General features: G+C 39.1%; 1 protein-coding gene across 2 annotated transcripts in view; it reads left to right on the forward strand.

Moving 5' to 3' along the window:
* Positions 1–589: 589 nt before the first annotated feature.
* cacna1bb (calcium channel, voltage-dependent, N type, alpha 1B subunit, b) overlaps positions 590–16,224 on the forward strand; it is a 69,389-nt gene continuing 53,754 nt past the window's right edge. For both annotated transcript variants that reach the window (XM_077623341.1, XM_077623342.1), the window contains exons 1-5: positions 590–831; positions 2,338–2,611; positions 4,306–4,628; positions 6,210–6,316; positions 8,553–8,692. In XM_077623341.1, the coding sequence (XP_077479467.1) occupies positions 756–831; positions 2,338–2,611; positions 4,306–4,628; positions 6,210–6,316; positions 8,553–8,692 (920 nt within the window). In that variant the 5' untranslated portion in view covers positions 590–755. The remainder of the gene's footprint in view (positions 832–2,337; positions 2,612–4,305; positions 4,629–6,209; positions 6,317–8,552; positions 8,693–16,224) is intronic.

Below are 16,224 nucleotides of genomic sequence, written 5' to 3' on the forward strand. Positions count from 1 at the left end.
ATTAATATTGGAGTTGTTTTTATAAAAAAATAAAATGTTATGGGAAAAAAAAGGCTCCACTCTGTTCCACTTGTCAGGCATAAAGGAAATACACTATTTAGTTGTTTTTTTAGTAAACAAAAAAATAATAGGATTTTGATTCCACACAAGACAATAAAAAAACTTGTCTATGGATGCACATGTTTATTTGCTTTTTTATTATGTTAATTTTTTTCAATCTCCCACTTTGTTTGCCTGTGTAAATATCTTTGATAAGACATAACTTTATGGAACTATGCACTTGATTAGTTTTAATAGGTTAAAGCAGATTAGTCAGCAAATGTTTGCTATGTAGGGCTATCAATATATTAATTTTAGCTCACATCAAGGATGTACAGTACTAATTATTTCCTCTATGGTGGTGTAAACCATTGTTAAATGATGCTTCCAAAGAAACAGGAAGCTAATCAGCTCGTGAAAAAAAGGCCTTTGGACTGGATTAAAAATGCATCTCTCAGTGTATGCCTCTTGGTTTTTCCAAATGGGCTGCTAATCTTTCCCTTCCTGACTATAAAACACACTTAAAAGCTGTTGAATGCCAAATGCAAAGGCGGTTTTCAATCAGGATTCTGATGATAAGGTCCTCAAACACAGCTTGACAGGATGCAGCCTTTCCGCATTCCACAGTGGGAGACATTACAGTGTTTTTATCTAAATGAGAACTTTAGCATGTGTGCCATTCAGTCGCTTTCAGCCTCTCCTGCAAGTTGACTTTTATGATTGTAACCGTCATGAAGAGAAATCCTCCTCGCTCCTCCAAATGGGCTGAAATCCAATCTGCTGTCATTTATGGTAATACCTTCATTTGTTAATTTAGTTTTTTTTTAAACTGCACCACCAAGTCACTTGCCTAAATGATCACACTCTTTATTTTTTTCATTTATTTGTCAGAAAGTCGTCATTTGACACTTTTTTTGTCATCTCCATATCTCTGATCATTTATTTTGACGTGTAGTAGTTTGAATATAACATAAAATGAGTGAGAAATTGTTTGTTTGGTTTGTTTAGTTTTTGCCTCTTATGTCCCTCTGGCCTTGCCTTCCTTTCGTAACCAGCTGCGTGTACTTTGTAATCAACCCTTGTTTGTCTCTTTTGTGTATTTGTTAGTTATTGTCAGATTGTCTACGTTGTTTGCTTCATGCCATATCTTCCATAAAAGGTTTGATTTTGTTATTTATTGCTAAGTCCTTCTTATTTCCTAAAGATTCCTACCTTAAATAATTAAAGTTTTGTTAGAGCACTCCTTCTACTTCGTTGATTGTTTCCCTGCATTTGGGTACAACCACATTACTAATCGTAACAGAATGAATCAATAGGCAGTCTAAAAAACACATAAAACAAAATGGTGGAATCTGAAATAGTGAAATAATTCCGTGGCTGTAATTGTAAAACAATGTTAGGCTTGTTGTAATGTTCGGTGCTAGTTTACAGAAGGGAGAGCTCGAGTGGGCCCTCTGAAACCAATTAACAACCCCTTTGGACATGATGGCTGCCATGGTTGCAGGCGATAGAAGTGGCGGAAGGAACTGCTGATGTGATCGGGCTAGATCAGCTGGAGAAATAGGCCATGGGAAAATGGCATTTTCGGAGCGGGGCAGCAAATTTGGATGTCTGCAAAGTAGTTTTCGGAGGTGTAGAAAGGTCCAACACGTAGGAAATGGGAAAGTCCAGCCATACGACACACGTCTTTCTTAGTACTGTCCTCGTAGATGATCTCTCTATGAGGAGATCTTGGATTTTGTACTTGAAATGAAAAAGAAAAAAAGGCACTACTTCGTCAACTTATGAGCGGCCAGTGTGAAGTTTCCCAAATAAAATAGAGTCATTAATTCTAAGTGTCAGTGATGATGAATAGATGTTTTAGATGTAATGTCACATCAATTAATTCACTTGGGCATATATTAGGGGCTCATTTTGTGAATGCACAAATCATCGCTGGTAGTTAGTACACCTCAGAAGACACAAATGATTAAAAAATATGTTGTTGTATTGCGTATCCTTGCCAAAGTCAACCACACCAACGTATTTTTGAATATTTAAAATTCAATCCCATCAGCCACATGATCATCTAAATAAATATTAATTTTATTAACCAATGCTAATATAACCAAGCAAAAGAACAATCCTGCATATTTTCAATACAAAATTGTCTTGCAAACCCAAGAGGTCAAAGGTTATGAAAAATGGAAAAAACAATGGAGGAGTATGAGTTAGAAGAAAAATAGAAAACTAAATGATACTCAATCATTATCTTCTACTTTCCAAGTAATAATTTTGTTGTCTTTTCTGTCAATTCAGCCACATTTAGCTCATGGCGGATGCTCACCCTGGGGGCAAGCTACGAGGACGCCTGGGCCGCGCCACGTGACCAGGGTGGGCCTCGCCAAGAGGCAAATGAGCGACCTGGGGGCTCGCATGTTGCAACCATAGAGCAAGAGGAGCCTTCCTGGGAACACTGTGACACCAAGATGACTAATTATGACAAAGTTCTACACTTGAATGGAGCACAAGGAGGTTTAGGAGATTTATTTCGGGAGCGTGAAATGGAAAAAAATACAGGATGGCCTACCAGGTAAGTCATTTTTTTATTTTTTACAAAAAAACATCATAATGTTGACAAGCCATTAGTGGCAACATGAACCAACTAGTATAGTACTGTATAGAAGTCATTTTTATTCAATCTTACTCATTCTTTTTATGTATTTGAAGATGTTTACATTAAAGCACAGTGTCACACACAAAAACAACTATAACATGGTTTCTAAATTGAGCTCAAAAGTATATTTTTAATGTTTTTTTTTTATCATTGTAAAGTACTACAGTATATAATCCAAGTGTGTTGCAGTGTCTGAAATGAACCAGCAGATGACTGTCTCACAGTATCTTGTGAAATTGTCTGTGGTTTATCTAAAAAAGGGAAACGTGATACGCAGTCACCACTAAAGTGATGATAACAGTCTAGTATTGAAAAAGAAGAGACAGATATATCTCCCCAAAATATTAGTGTATTTGAGTTTGAATGCCAAGTGAAACCCAGCCAAAAGAATAGTCTTTATTGTCATTATCCCCCCATCATTACCCGTAAATGAGATTTACTTTTAAACAAATCTTTACAATCCAATTTTCCAAAAGCATCAGCATCATCTCCGGTAACCGGCGTGCATAAAACAATTCCCGCTGGTAATTAATGTTCCATAAACAGGCCTGGTTTGCAGTGGTGTGGAAGGGCTTTATGTTATGCTGCATTTTCTTATTGAAAGACTCCACAAGCATGTCCTTCGACCACACTCTTGTCAACAATTGCAACGTACACATCTCGAGTAATAGTTCCATTCTTTAGACTCACTTACTTACACACACACTTGGTAAGGTAAACTCCATCCCATAATCCTCTACGAATAAAGACGTTCTTCACAGAGGCAGAATAATATGCAAAAAAAGACAAATCTGATTAAAATAATTAAACACAATGCAGTCAGCTGATCCCACCCCTCACAAACTTCTATTTCTGTGGCACCCTTGTCAAAAAAAATGAAAATATTACTACTTCGCGGACCGGATCGGACCAGATGGCGGGCCACTTCTGGCTCGCCGACTGCATGTTTGACACCCAGCACATGCACTACTACAGCTTTCATTAATTCACCTGGCTCTTCTCCAGTCAGGGAGTAGAGGCGGGGAAGGGAGCGATCACTGATAGGCTGTCATCGATCACATGAGAGCTCTTCCTTATTCCACTGGGGGGACTCGTGGAGACCCGGACGGCTTCATACAGGGAGAGCTCCAAAATACAGTTCACCGGAGGAACCTTGACGTCAGATTTGCTTGTCAGTTATTGAGAACGCGCGTGTTGTTTGGACTGACCCAGCCCTCTCTGTGGAGAGGGGGGTTGAAAAAAAAAGAAAAGGAAAAGGAACCGGCATTTCAACTGGTGTTTGGCTACGGCCACGATGCTGACATGATGGGGAGGCAGGATTTCTCCCCTCCGTGGATGCAACAGCTTCAATGAAGTGATCTTGTCTCTTTACAACTGGAGTCATTTTTTTCCTCCCTTTTTGGGGGGGGCGGGGGGCTGTAACTTTTTTCCATTTGGACGTTTTACCAAGGATGAATCAGCGGAAACATCTGCGATTCTAGTGCTCGCTCTTAAAGCCAAGCCAAAGAATTTGTGCTTTTTGGATGAAGCGCGTTTTGTTGTGATGCGTCTCTCCTCCATTCCCACTGAAACCACTTCGGATTTTTCCAATCGGATCTTTGCGTTTCCAGAATGGCTCGTATTTCCGAAGATCTCCCCACCCGCTACGGAGGGAGCACCGGCACTGGCAACGGTGGTGGTGGTGGTGGCGGTGGCGGAGGCGGAGGAGTCGGAGGCAGAGGCGCGCCCGGTGCGGGGCGAGGGGCCGCCCGTGGAGGAGGCGCTCCGGGCGGCCAGAGGATGTACAAGCAGTCGATGGCCCAGAGGGCCAGGACAATGGCCATTTACAACCCCAACCCCGTCAAGCAAAACTGCTTGACTGTCAACCGCTCCCTTTTCATCTTCCGCGAGGACAACCTCATCAGGAAGTATGCCAAACGTATAACAGAATGGCCATATCCTTTGCAAATCATAACCACAGAATGAAAAGAAAAAATACACGGGTGTCCATCGACAGTATTCCTCGATTCCTGTCCGAAAACCACTGGTTGCACCTGTCGCTCCGGGGGGGGTTATTGTCAGAAAATCTGAAATGCTACCTGGCTAAGAGGTTCATGCACGTCTTAAAGCTAGAATACAATAATACACACCGAATCGAATTCCATACACACACATTTGGAGTTGTTTTCGAGAGTTTTGTGAGCCCTCTCCATGGTGCTGAAGTCGCCCACTCCGCCTATTCTGTTATGTTGTCTTAAGGCGAACTATAAAAAACAGCCATGGTTTCCTTTTTTTAAAGATCAGAGACTGGATTTGGTGTTTTAGTCATTTTACTTGTCCTTTCTAGGCCAAAGATGTGTTTTACGTCGAAGGGTGTAGGAAAGTCTTAGCAATGAGAATGGCAAGTTTGTAGAAAATGTGGACTCACATTTCAGCCATTGGTTGACAGATAGATGGCAAATCTGTTTAAACTGTGATGGAGCGTTATTGAGCAAGTGGAAAGCATCAAAATCCAAAATTGGACATGTTTTAAAGACAGGCTGTTTAAAAATAATAGTAAATTGAAATGGAAGTGATTGTTTTCAGGCCCAGATCAGTGTTGATTACAATGTAGGGAAAAAAATCAGTGAGAAATTTCTTAGTAGCAATATTGTGATTGTGTACCAGGAAGTGATGTATATATATACATAAATTGTTATCCATAACTGAAATCTAACAGAGATTAAAAAACAATATAGTCTCAATATTATGAATGGAATCAGAGATATGACAGAATTTCATATGGGTCAGCGTCTAGTTTTTTTATGATAGTAAGACTAGGGTCATAAACTTTCTATTTCTTAGCATTTCATTACCAACCCCTCAATAAGACCTGACCCGTGGGCAATGACCTAGCGAAAATGGATCGCAGAATGAGCCAGCCATTGAAAATAGTTAGAAATGATCAACCATGTGGAAAGATCAGGAGACCATGTATAGGATGCTTTCTTTCTCGCCAGAAAGCCTTCAACTAGGGTATTTTTGATGCTTTTTTGCTTTAATGGACTCATGTCAAAATGTAATGGCATCAGTCATTCGCCTTTTCTCAAAAATTTCATTACATTAGGATATTGGGAATAATATTTATGTATATATGCGAGCAGAAAAATAGTAGATTCCAAGCAATTGCTTTTTTTCTATTCCAATCAACTTCACTTTTCTAAAATATTTGCATATATGAAGTTTACCGTTAGAATTTTAGACATTCCACAAATAGGCATCTTAAGTTAAGGTTAAGAAAAGATTCAATGTGCATTTTCTGGACAAAAAATGGATGTTGATATACTCAAATTTCCTGCTGGATCATAAAAAAAATCTGTGATCTATTTTAAGAATTTACAATGAGTGTACCAAATAATGGGTGCAATCTAGACTGCTAAATTAAATGACTTTTGTCCAGATAGTGTACTTTAAACTCCATTAGAAGATGTTTGAATGATTGATGTTGTAATGAAATGAATGCTGCTTGACTTTCAAGTGCTCCTTAATCCTCACACTCCATTTGAATACATGATCCTGGCAACAATCATCGCCAACTGCATCGTCTTGGCCCTGGAGCAACATCTACCTGCCAGCGACAAGACGCCCATGTCGGAACGCCTGGTAAGATGCCATTTTTACTTGAAAACCTCATGGAATTTTCCTTTGGTGAAGAGTAACAATATTTGTCCTCACGTTTGTTCAAGTTTCAAAAACCTAAGGGAAGTGGTGAAGAACTGGGAATCAATACTTTCTACAAAATACAGTACAATAAGGAAGTCGTGCATTTTGCAGTTTTTTTTACTTTTGAGTTTAAAATAGCACGTGTTAGAAGGAGCCACAGCTTTGTGTGACTAACTTAATGAATTCCTGTCACATTCACCCACCTGCTACTGCTTCAAATGCTCTCCGCAGCTGCGACGTGTATTCCGTATACGAGATTGTTATGACGAGGAAAACAAACTGGGCGAGCAGTGAGAGTTGTTAGACAACGAAGGATCCTTTTAGATCTCATCGTCTACTTCCCCTTGCGAACAGCAGCCGTTTAATGGCAGCAAGTGATCCGCTTTTATTTATGGGATGGCGTTAATGGATGTGAGGCAGGCCGTGATTTAAAAAAAAACACCCTCGATCTGTGTTTTCCAAGATTATAATCAGGAGTTAATGCGATTTTCTTGGCTCAAGTTATTTTAGCGTATTCTCGTTCGCCATCCCACGGCGATTAAACCCTTTAAACGACTTTATATTCACCGTTTGTGACTCCATCGTAGCTTAGAATCTATACGTGAAGAATTAAAGCCTCCACAGCCCTGAACAACACGTGTTGAAAACACCTTTCATGATACGATAATTCTTGTCTAACGTGTATTATCACTCTTGCTTTAGCGTGGGCGGACCACGATATAGAAAAGGTCACATTTCGTTTTCCTGCTCTGGCCCGTCACATTGCCTTTTATATGATTATTTATGTTGGAAGCCGCAGCAGGATTCGGGGGGCCGGGGACCGTGTCTGTCAGCTTGAAGTATGCTGAAAGCGAGTGAGGAAAACCAAAGAGGGTGGAAAGGGCTTGAGTGCAAGCGTAAGATAGCCGTTGTTCAAGCCCCGTGCAGGGCATTCAAACATAGGAAGTAATCTATCATGTCATCATTTAAGCATTTTTTAACCAGTAATGAATTTTGAGGACAGGCGCAATGTTTCTTACACCGCCGACTCCTTCGCCAACAATAAGCAGACTCTTTACTTTCCCTTTAAAACTTTCGGTTTCATTGCAATGCTCGTTTTCGACCTGACGGAAGGAAAAACGGCTTTGTTTTTTTAGTGTTCTGTTTAGATTTAGTTTGCTGCTTGGTATGTCTTACATTTTTATCGCTGTACTGCTTTTCTTTTCCACCAGGTGTAAAAAGTGTCTTTAGTTCCCTGTATTTAGTGTGTCTTGTAGTACAAAAATGACTGGGAATTTTATTTTTTATGACATTTGCTTGCTTCAGGTTTAGGCAAAAGTACTCATTAAAATAAGTAGAATCAAATCAACAGTGGTTTACTTTATAATCCTTCAATTTCATACATGCTCTCTTAAGAATTGGTTGTTGTTTTTTGTACAGAATGGCTCCTAGTTTCACATTTAGGTTCCATCTTTTCTAAAGCAAGGGTGTCGGACTCGGGTTGGTCCGTGGGCCGCTTTAACGTCAACTTGATTTCACGTGGGCCGGACCATTTTAGATATAATATTTAGATTTTTTTAAATAAATGGATTAAAAGAACTGGATTAAAAGCCTTGAATATTCAGTTTTTTATAGATCTAAAACAATGTTTATTTTAGCTTTTTTTAAATAATTTTTTAGATTTTACAAAATGATTTTTGAACTAAAAACACAGAAAAAATGGATAAAAAAATTACAATTATTGATTTAAAAGGGGGAAAATCAGGAAATGTAATATACATCTATACTCTTCATTTTAATTTGATCTTAAAACAGAAAGTCGGCACTCATGATTGACTTTCCCGGGCCACACAAAATGATGCGGCGGACCAGATTTGCCCCCCGGGCTGCTACTTTGACACATGTGATCTAAAGCATGCATGGTCTTCTGTTGACTAATAACCTCCTGCAATGGGCATAAATATTTTTGTCCCTAGATTTTCCCTCTTTTTTTTTGGTGTGCCGCCCTTTAAAGAACAGCGTTCAACTTCTTGAACTCTCGCTTTGGTTCGGATGAAGAGATAAAATGAGTGATCTTTCTTTCTCCATGTTACTTACCCCTTTTTCTTTCACTTTATGCTTGATTAAGTCTCTAGCTGTATTTTTTTATTTAAATGCCCCTTTCTTACTCTGATTTTTTTCTCTCTCCCAACGACAGGACGACACAGAGCCCTACTTTATTGGAATATTCTGTTTTGAGGCAGCCATTAAGATCATCGCCCTGGGCTTTGCATTCCACAAAGGCTCCTACCTCCGTAACGGATGGAATGTAATGGACTTCGTGGTCGTTCTCACTGGGTGAGTCTTTCGCCCGCTGGGTGTCGGCGGAACGCGGCGTCACGAGTGAGAGAGTGGCTTCTTTTGTTTGTCCGTCTTTTCAGCAAATTTATTTGGCGTCACCTTCCCGAGGTCAGTTATCGGGCTGTCGGCTATTTTTTTAGCGCTTCGATTATTGAGTCCAAAACGTGAGATGCATTGCAACATACATACATGTACAATGAAATACATTTTCCAGGTCAAATGTTGTTTTTTTAGTTACTTTTATATGATATAGGTTTAAATTTAGGATTAGTGAGGGGCCAACTTGAAAACTTTTTTTAGCTTCTCAATGCTAAAGACACCCAAATGACTTTTAACATGCCATATTAAATGGGTTTAAAAGCTAAAGTATGCATAGAAATGACTTCTTTAACTAATGAATAGGAAGTCATCAGTTCCAGGCAATAATATGGCTGCAATATATTTTTTTTAATACATGATTTTGCACAAAATGTGGAACGGGAGTATGTCAGGATTGGAAAAAACAGCTTCTCCGACTTGGCGAGCCATTGCTGACACAGCTGGTTACAAATGAACAATTATATTGTGTGTCTCCATTTGGTTGCTAGGCAACCGCAGTAGATAATGTACCTTGGTCTGATCAAGGCTTTTTCTGTGTATGCGCTTGTGCATGTGGATAGGCGTCGTCTAGGGGTGGACGTGGGCAACATGTCTCCTGCTCAGTAGGCTAAAGATGAAAAAAAATGTCCAAAAACAAAGTACAGTGATCCCTCGGTACTTCACGCTTCACGTTTCGCAGATTCTGTGCATCACAGGTTTTAAAAAATATGCGCAGAAAGAATAAAAATGAAAATATATGCGGTTTTTTTTCATTTCTTGGCACGAGAGAGAATGCTTTGCAGTAAGGCAAACCTGATTTTGGGATTTGTCGATACCCAAGGGCACTCCTACAAGGCCTGTGATTGGTTATTGGCAAGATCAATACAGGAGAGCAAGAATAAGGTGTTAAGACTGAGAAGAATCTTGTCTGTATTGGAAGCTTTCTGGGCTTTGTGACTTGGTCAGACTACAAAATAATTATCTAGTTTCAATCCAGATGCGCTAAAAATCCAGTCGGGAACAAGGGCATTGTGATGAAAACAATTGTTGCATGCTAATACAGTACAAAAGTGCCTTCTTGTGAAAACGCCGTGTCCAAGGGACTTTTCCTTTCAATACATAACTATTGCTTTTGGCGTACAGTCCCTAAGTAGTTCATTTCTTGACGTATAGGATTGCCATAACAAGCGAAATATGCCATCTAGTAACTGCAAAAACATTTGCCGGCATTCTCTCGCTGTTTCATTTTCCATGCAAAGCAACTCTTTAACCTCTACTAAGAAACAGCCTTCCCTTAAGTCTAATACCAGTAGTCTTTTGGGTAATTCTGTTTGCACAGCCGTCCACGCCTAATGAAAGGGTCTAAATGATGGTGTTGCCGGTTGCCGGAGGCAGTGGCAGACCTTTAATCTCTCCTGACCAGACATTAGAAGCCCGTAATAAAAGAATGAATCTGGCTGAGTTGCCAAAGCCTTCATCGATGACACGTCCAACCTGCAGTGAACTCCCATGACAGTGTATTTTGTTCACCCAAATTGTGTAGGCGGTTAAATTTTACGATACGAACGCACTACATTACTTTATCAGTCATTAATGCTTTGATCAAAAATAATGTAATCATATTATCTGCAAAGTGCACTGTATTTCACTCTTTTTAGTAAAGGACAGCTGCCGGGCTCACACTGATGCGCCACCTAAGCTCATTAAAAATACATATGCCTTGTAACCATTTTCTAGTGCAATTATGATGTTTTTTTCCAGTGTTTTTGCATAGTAAATTTTTTTGGGCCAAGAAAAAAATAGGCATTTGGAAAGCATAATCAAAGCATAGTAAGAAAGCTTGTGTTTTAACTCGGCGAGAACAATAACCCCGCTGTCATCGCCACGGAAACAAAGGCAGGACAGTCATTTGGATTTGTTTATTTATAGGTATGTTTGATTCAGGAGCCCCGGCCGCAAGGCCTTAAGTGGTCGGGGGGCCGAGACTTTGGCGCTCGTGTGGACTTCAAAGTTGTCAAGGCCTTTCATGTGCGTCTCTGGCAATGGGGTGAACACAATTGGTTTGGCTTCAAAGTGGGGTCAAAGAGAATGCGGAGGTGGCCTCACATTTACTCGCGTCCGGCGACATCAATAAATGGCCCCTTTTGAACCAGGACCAGATCCTGCTGATCATGAAGGCTGTACGTGTGTTCAATAGCATGGCAGATTGCGTTGATCGTTGGCACGGTGGAGTGGATCCAAAATGTTATTATTTCTAAATTTGGGTGATAAATGATTTTCACCATACACGGGAACGCAACCATGCCAAAAGGATGATGTAACTGGGGAATTTTTCATTCTTGGTCTCCTTTTGAAGTGATCTGGTCTGCTCCCTTTTGGGTGATTTATTACATTTCTGTCAAACTCGTCCATTTGCTTCCATTATTAATGATTGCAATTCCCCTTATTAAGTGATAAAAAGCTGTATAAATGCAACATGGCACATAGTATTTACTCACATTGGGCGCACGTAAAAGTCTAAAATTTTCTCCAAAGTGGACGGCTTTCTGACACGCTATGTTTATATAGTGAAAAAGTATAATTAAAGCATGACAATATTAGCAGTCGATGATGATGTTTTGGGTAAAATTAGATCGGTTTTACAAAAAAAATCCCTTTTTATACAGTTTTTATACGGCGTACACAATTTGAAATGATCAAAAAATGTATAAAATAGGGGCAAAACGTATAAATTTACAGGTATGATATTATGCTGCTTCATGATGATTCGCTAGAGTTTGAAAGGTAGTTACTTTATTTACAAATATTTTGGAATAGCTCTTCCTCAAAGTCAATTATTTCTCTAAAATGAACTTATTCACTGATATTGATGGTCTGGATAAGTTTACCTGGTCTACAAAGCTGGAAGTTCAGACTACAGTGGTTGTTTACATTGCATCATTACAGACTTTGCTGTGAGAAAATTGTAAAACACATTTTTGGTACTCACTGGGTTAATATTTATGTGCATGAACCTATTTTCTACTGTAACGTAGATGTGTCCCAGGTGTTTGTGTTTCCTCTCGGAGCATCCCTGGTGCTTTTGTGATTGATGCGTCTCTCAATATCTGATCAGCTGACTGATGGTTATTGACCTGACAGGCGTCAGCTGTCTATCGCTTTCCCATGTCGACGCCAGAGTCGTGTTCTTGGTGCAGACTGTTCTGATCAATGTTAAAGTACGTTTCAGTTTGGATTGCTAACTGCTTAATTGGCATGTGTTTTAGGCGGAATGTTGCATGAGCTACTTAAATAGTTGTGCATAAAATCACCATGAAACAGCAAATCCTGCTTTTGAATTTAATAAGAAAGCACAAAAATGATGCAGAATAAGGCGATATTTGTTTTTGATGCAAGAAGAGGAGGATCTTTATTTACTACAAATTCTTTTTAGTGTTCTTAACCCTAAACTTGAACATTGTAAAAGTAAAAAAGACACAAAAGGGTGTCTGGAACGCACCAAATCAGAAAAGAAAGGGAAAAAGTGCATAAAAAATCTTGGAACGCTGGTCTTTATGAAGTTTATTATACACTTAATCAATCTCAATCTACGAAGAAGGCCTAAAACTTGGCATGCCTCGAGGCTCATAAACAACGGCGTGCATAACCTGGCGGCTTTGGCGAGAAAATCATCATATCCATCACTAATACAACATTTGAGCAGAGCTGAAACTAACGATGTTCTAAATTATTCAGGAAAACACGGCACTTTTTAATGAATCCTTGAATCATTTAGTGGATAAAATGGTAGCAAAAAGCAGAGTGAGATAGACAAATTACAGAGGTGAAGCCAGTTTGTAAACAGATGAGGACTTTAGCAAATGATGAGGCCAAAAAAAAAGGATTGTTGATTTACTGAATACAAAAAAGAATTAGTTTTTTTATCTGTGTCACCTTAAAACGTGATGACGTAAAGATAGGCTATTAATGCGATCAACCTGCGATGCGTTTTCTCCAGCCTTATAAGATCTCAAGATCTCAATCAGTGAACTTCTGACGCCACTTTTATTGATTTAAATCTTTTTAATGGGTTGTCGTCATCTGCGGAGGTTAAAGCAGAAATAAAATACCAACCCTAATTTGGCAAAGCAAGAACTAGTTTTAAAAAAGTTCAGAGAAACACTAATAAACTGGACTTGGTTAATTTTCCCCACTGAAATTGACATAATATACTTTTTTTAAACACTTTACTGGTAGTAAAATATGTTCATACATGGAAAAAAAGTCAATTTACCCACAACACAACAATTAGCGATAGTAGCAATATCATTTCAGGACTCATAGTGTTATTCTAAATTCTATGTATGATGATGTAAAGCACATGTGTCAAAGTGGCGGCCCGGGGCCAAATCTGGCCCGCCGCATCATTTTGTGTAGCCCGAGAAAGTAAATCATGAGTGCCGACTTTCTGTTTTAGGATCAAATCAAAATGAAGAGTATAGATGTATATTACATTTCCTGATTTTCCTCCTTTTAAAACACTAATTGTCATTTTTTAATCCATTTTTTCTGTGTTTTTAGTTCAAAAATCATTTTGTAAAATCTAAAAATATATTTAAAAAAAGCTAAAATAAACATTGTTTTAGATCTATAAAAACTGAATATTCAGGGCCTTTAATCCAGTTCATTTAATCCATTTATTTAAAAAAAAATCTAAATATATCTAAAATGGTCCAGCCCACATGAAATCGAGTTGACGTTAAAGCGGCCCGCGAACCAACCCGAGTGACCTAAAATCAGCAAATTCTTAGTTTGCCACTTTCATCTGCTTGAAATATGACACCAAACTTGTGGTTAAAAATGCGTCATCCTAACTAAAAGCCTTCAATGTATGACTTCTTGTCATTTTGGCACAAAACGAGCCAACGGGAAGACATTTTGTGCCTTTTGGCCGCGTATCAGGAAAGTACTGCTTGTCATGCGAATGCGCCGTGTCGCAGCTGATGCGGCAGGCTGGCAGGTTTCCATCTTCTGGCCCACACCACGCTAATTACGCTCCTAATTTGTAGGAAATAGACAGCGATAACAATGGCGTCATGCTGCAGCAACTCCATTAAATTCTATTTATTGGCATGGTCAACGATGTGAATGCACACGGCAGGCACGTGTTTGTAACTGAAGCGACCAATCCTCCTAAAAGGGCTGGGAAACATCTCTTTGTGGCATCCCCTCCTGTTGCCCAGCATTTGCGTAATGGAGCGAAATCTGCTGCAGAGAGACTCTGTGGCTTCACACCAAGTAAACACGGGCGTGGGGGGGTGCTTGAGTGTGTGCAGTGTGTTCAGTGAGAGCGAGAAAAAGAGAAAGGCATTCCTCCTCTGGTTTCTGCCTTTCAATCTCATTAGATCTACGCGGAGGATGCTGCTTTCTCTTGCCCAAGCACTCATGGCGTCCTCCTCCTCTTCTTCCTCCTCTTCTTCCTCCTCCTCTTCCTCCTCCTTCTCCTCGTCTCGCCTCAGTGGAGAGACTCTGTTTGGACGCCCTCCCCCCGTAAGCGCTCTGACTGTGGAAAAACAAGAGTCCTACACAAAGAGGTGTACAGTGCAACAGAGATAAGACAAGCTCAAGTGTTGGCTGACAAAATATGCTTTTGTAGGGGATGGTGGTCCCCAAAGTAGGCCCAAAGAGATTAAACTGGGTACCAAGAAGGAAAACGGGTTCCTTGATTTAGTAGGTCGGAAGTGTAACGAAAAAGTTTGGCTGTAAGGATTGTTTGGCCGCAAAGGGGTTTGTTCTTTGGGGCTTTTTTGTGAGGAAGCTTGGGCTTCAAAATATGGCCAGAAAGTTTAATATCTTAGTATAATGATGTTAGGAAAATTGGCCCATAGTGAGTGTTGTGATGCGGTGATTACTTTTGGCTTTAGGGTCAGAAAAACACAGAAATATATGCTGCTTCTACAAACATGGAGAAAAAAATCTATTCTAATTAAGATTAAGGCGAATGAATAATAAGATGCTAACTTTGACACAAAAAAGGGAAAGAAGAAACTACAACTGTTAATTATAAATACATAGATGCAGAAGCCTTGATGCAAAAACTACAAAATATAAGCAGAAGTTCAAGCAAGGAGGGTCAGTCTTTGGTTCCTGGTGGGATAATAACAAGGAATCTTTTGAGAAGGCGGTTATCGTATCGATAGACTGCGCATGTCAAAATTAGTCTTAAGAGTATAACGAGGCAACGAAGAATGACGTTAGAGTGCAGGTACATTGTATAAGGGGGTGGATACTTTCCACACCGGGTTATTGTGCATAAATCATTTGCGTATGGCTTTAATGGATCATTTATTAATCGCTACTTTTATACCGTTATTGGTTTCCACCATAAACCTGTGTGAAGAGAATTATGTCTCTTTGTTTTGTCGTTGTAGATAATTACATTACCCAGAAAACCTATTCAATGCAGCACAGAGACAAAAATAATGATTAAACCTCAGTTTAATATAGGTAGCGGTTATATTTATAGTTATCAACTGATAATTAAATTTACGTGCTCTTAAATTCCCCTTTTAATGTTAAAAAAATAATAATAAAGACAGTGAGTTAACTATTTTGACTATAACAAAGTCTAAGGCTAAAAATATGACATATATAATTTTGTTTTAGGGTGCAGGACCATTTTTGAAGCATATTTTATTTCATATTTGAGCATATTGACACTACAGGTTGAGCAAATATTGGTCACATTTGTAAATAGTATTACATTATCATAGATTGATGTAACTTGATTTTATTTACTTGTTTATCTTGAGAAGGAAATAATTAGTTTATTTGGTTGAGGGGTTTAAATATGAGTTTTGATAAGTTTTGATTGTAGTAGTCATTTTGTCTTTGAATGTAGCTTTTGGAGAAGAGTAAATTGTAAGCAGAAATATGAAAAATAATAATCCTTAATGACTATCTCCATCACTGTTCCTTCTTACTTGTAGTGAAAGCAGCATTTGACAGGTAGGGCTAAAAATATCAATAGTTGAGGGTTACACAGCTCACAACGGAATATGATTGCTGCTATTCTCGCCATCCCGACACTTCTACTGCGATGCGTGACCTGCGGGACTTCTTCCTTCCAAAGATAGAAGTCAGAATAAGAATGCAGTTGAAAAGTGACAAGTTGTGATTGAGACTGAAGCCGCTGTGCGTTGCCATTTGGGCTCAATTTGCCGCTTCAGTGTGTACATTTGTCCTCCGACTGAAGGTAGCGTCAAGGTCTTTCGTCAATGGACAAACTCCAAATGTTGATGAGTTATTGATTAGTTATTTTCTTGGACTCTCAAAAGATTTAGAGTGATTAAGTCATTATGATTAGTATTGTTGCCTCTTAAAGTCGTTGAATCGGTCTGGCAGTAAATTTAGATGGTAAATTTGGATTGTTTTGGACAGATTTGAACCTTTCCGGGTAATAAAAAACACAG

The sequence above is a fragment of the Stigmatopora argus genome, chromosome 16 (genome assembly GCF_051989625.1).
Source record: "Stigmatopora argus isolate UIUO_Sarg chromosome 16, RoL_Sarg_1.0, whole genome shotgun sequence".
Lineage (NCBI taxonomy): Eukaryota > Metazoa > Chordata > Actinopteri > Syngnathiformes > Syngnathidae > Stigmatopora > Stigmatopora argus.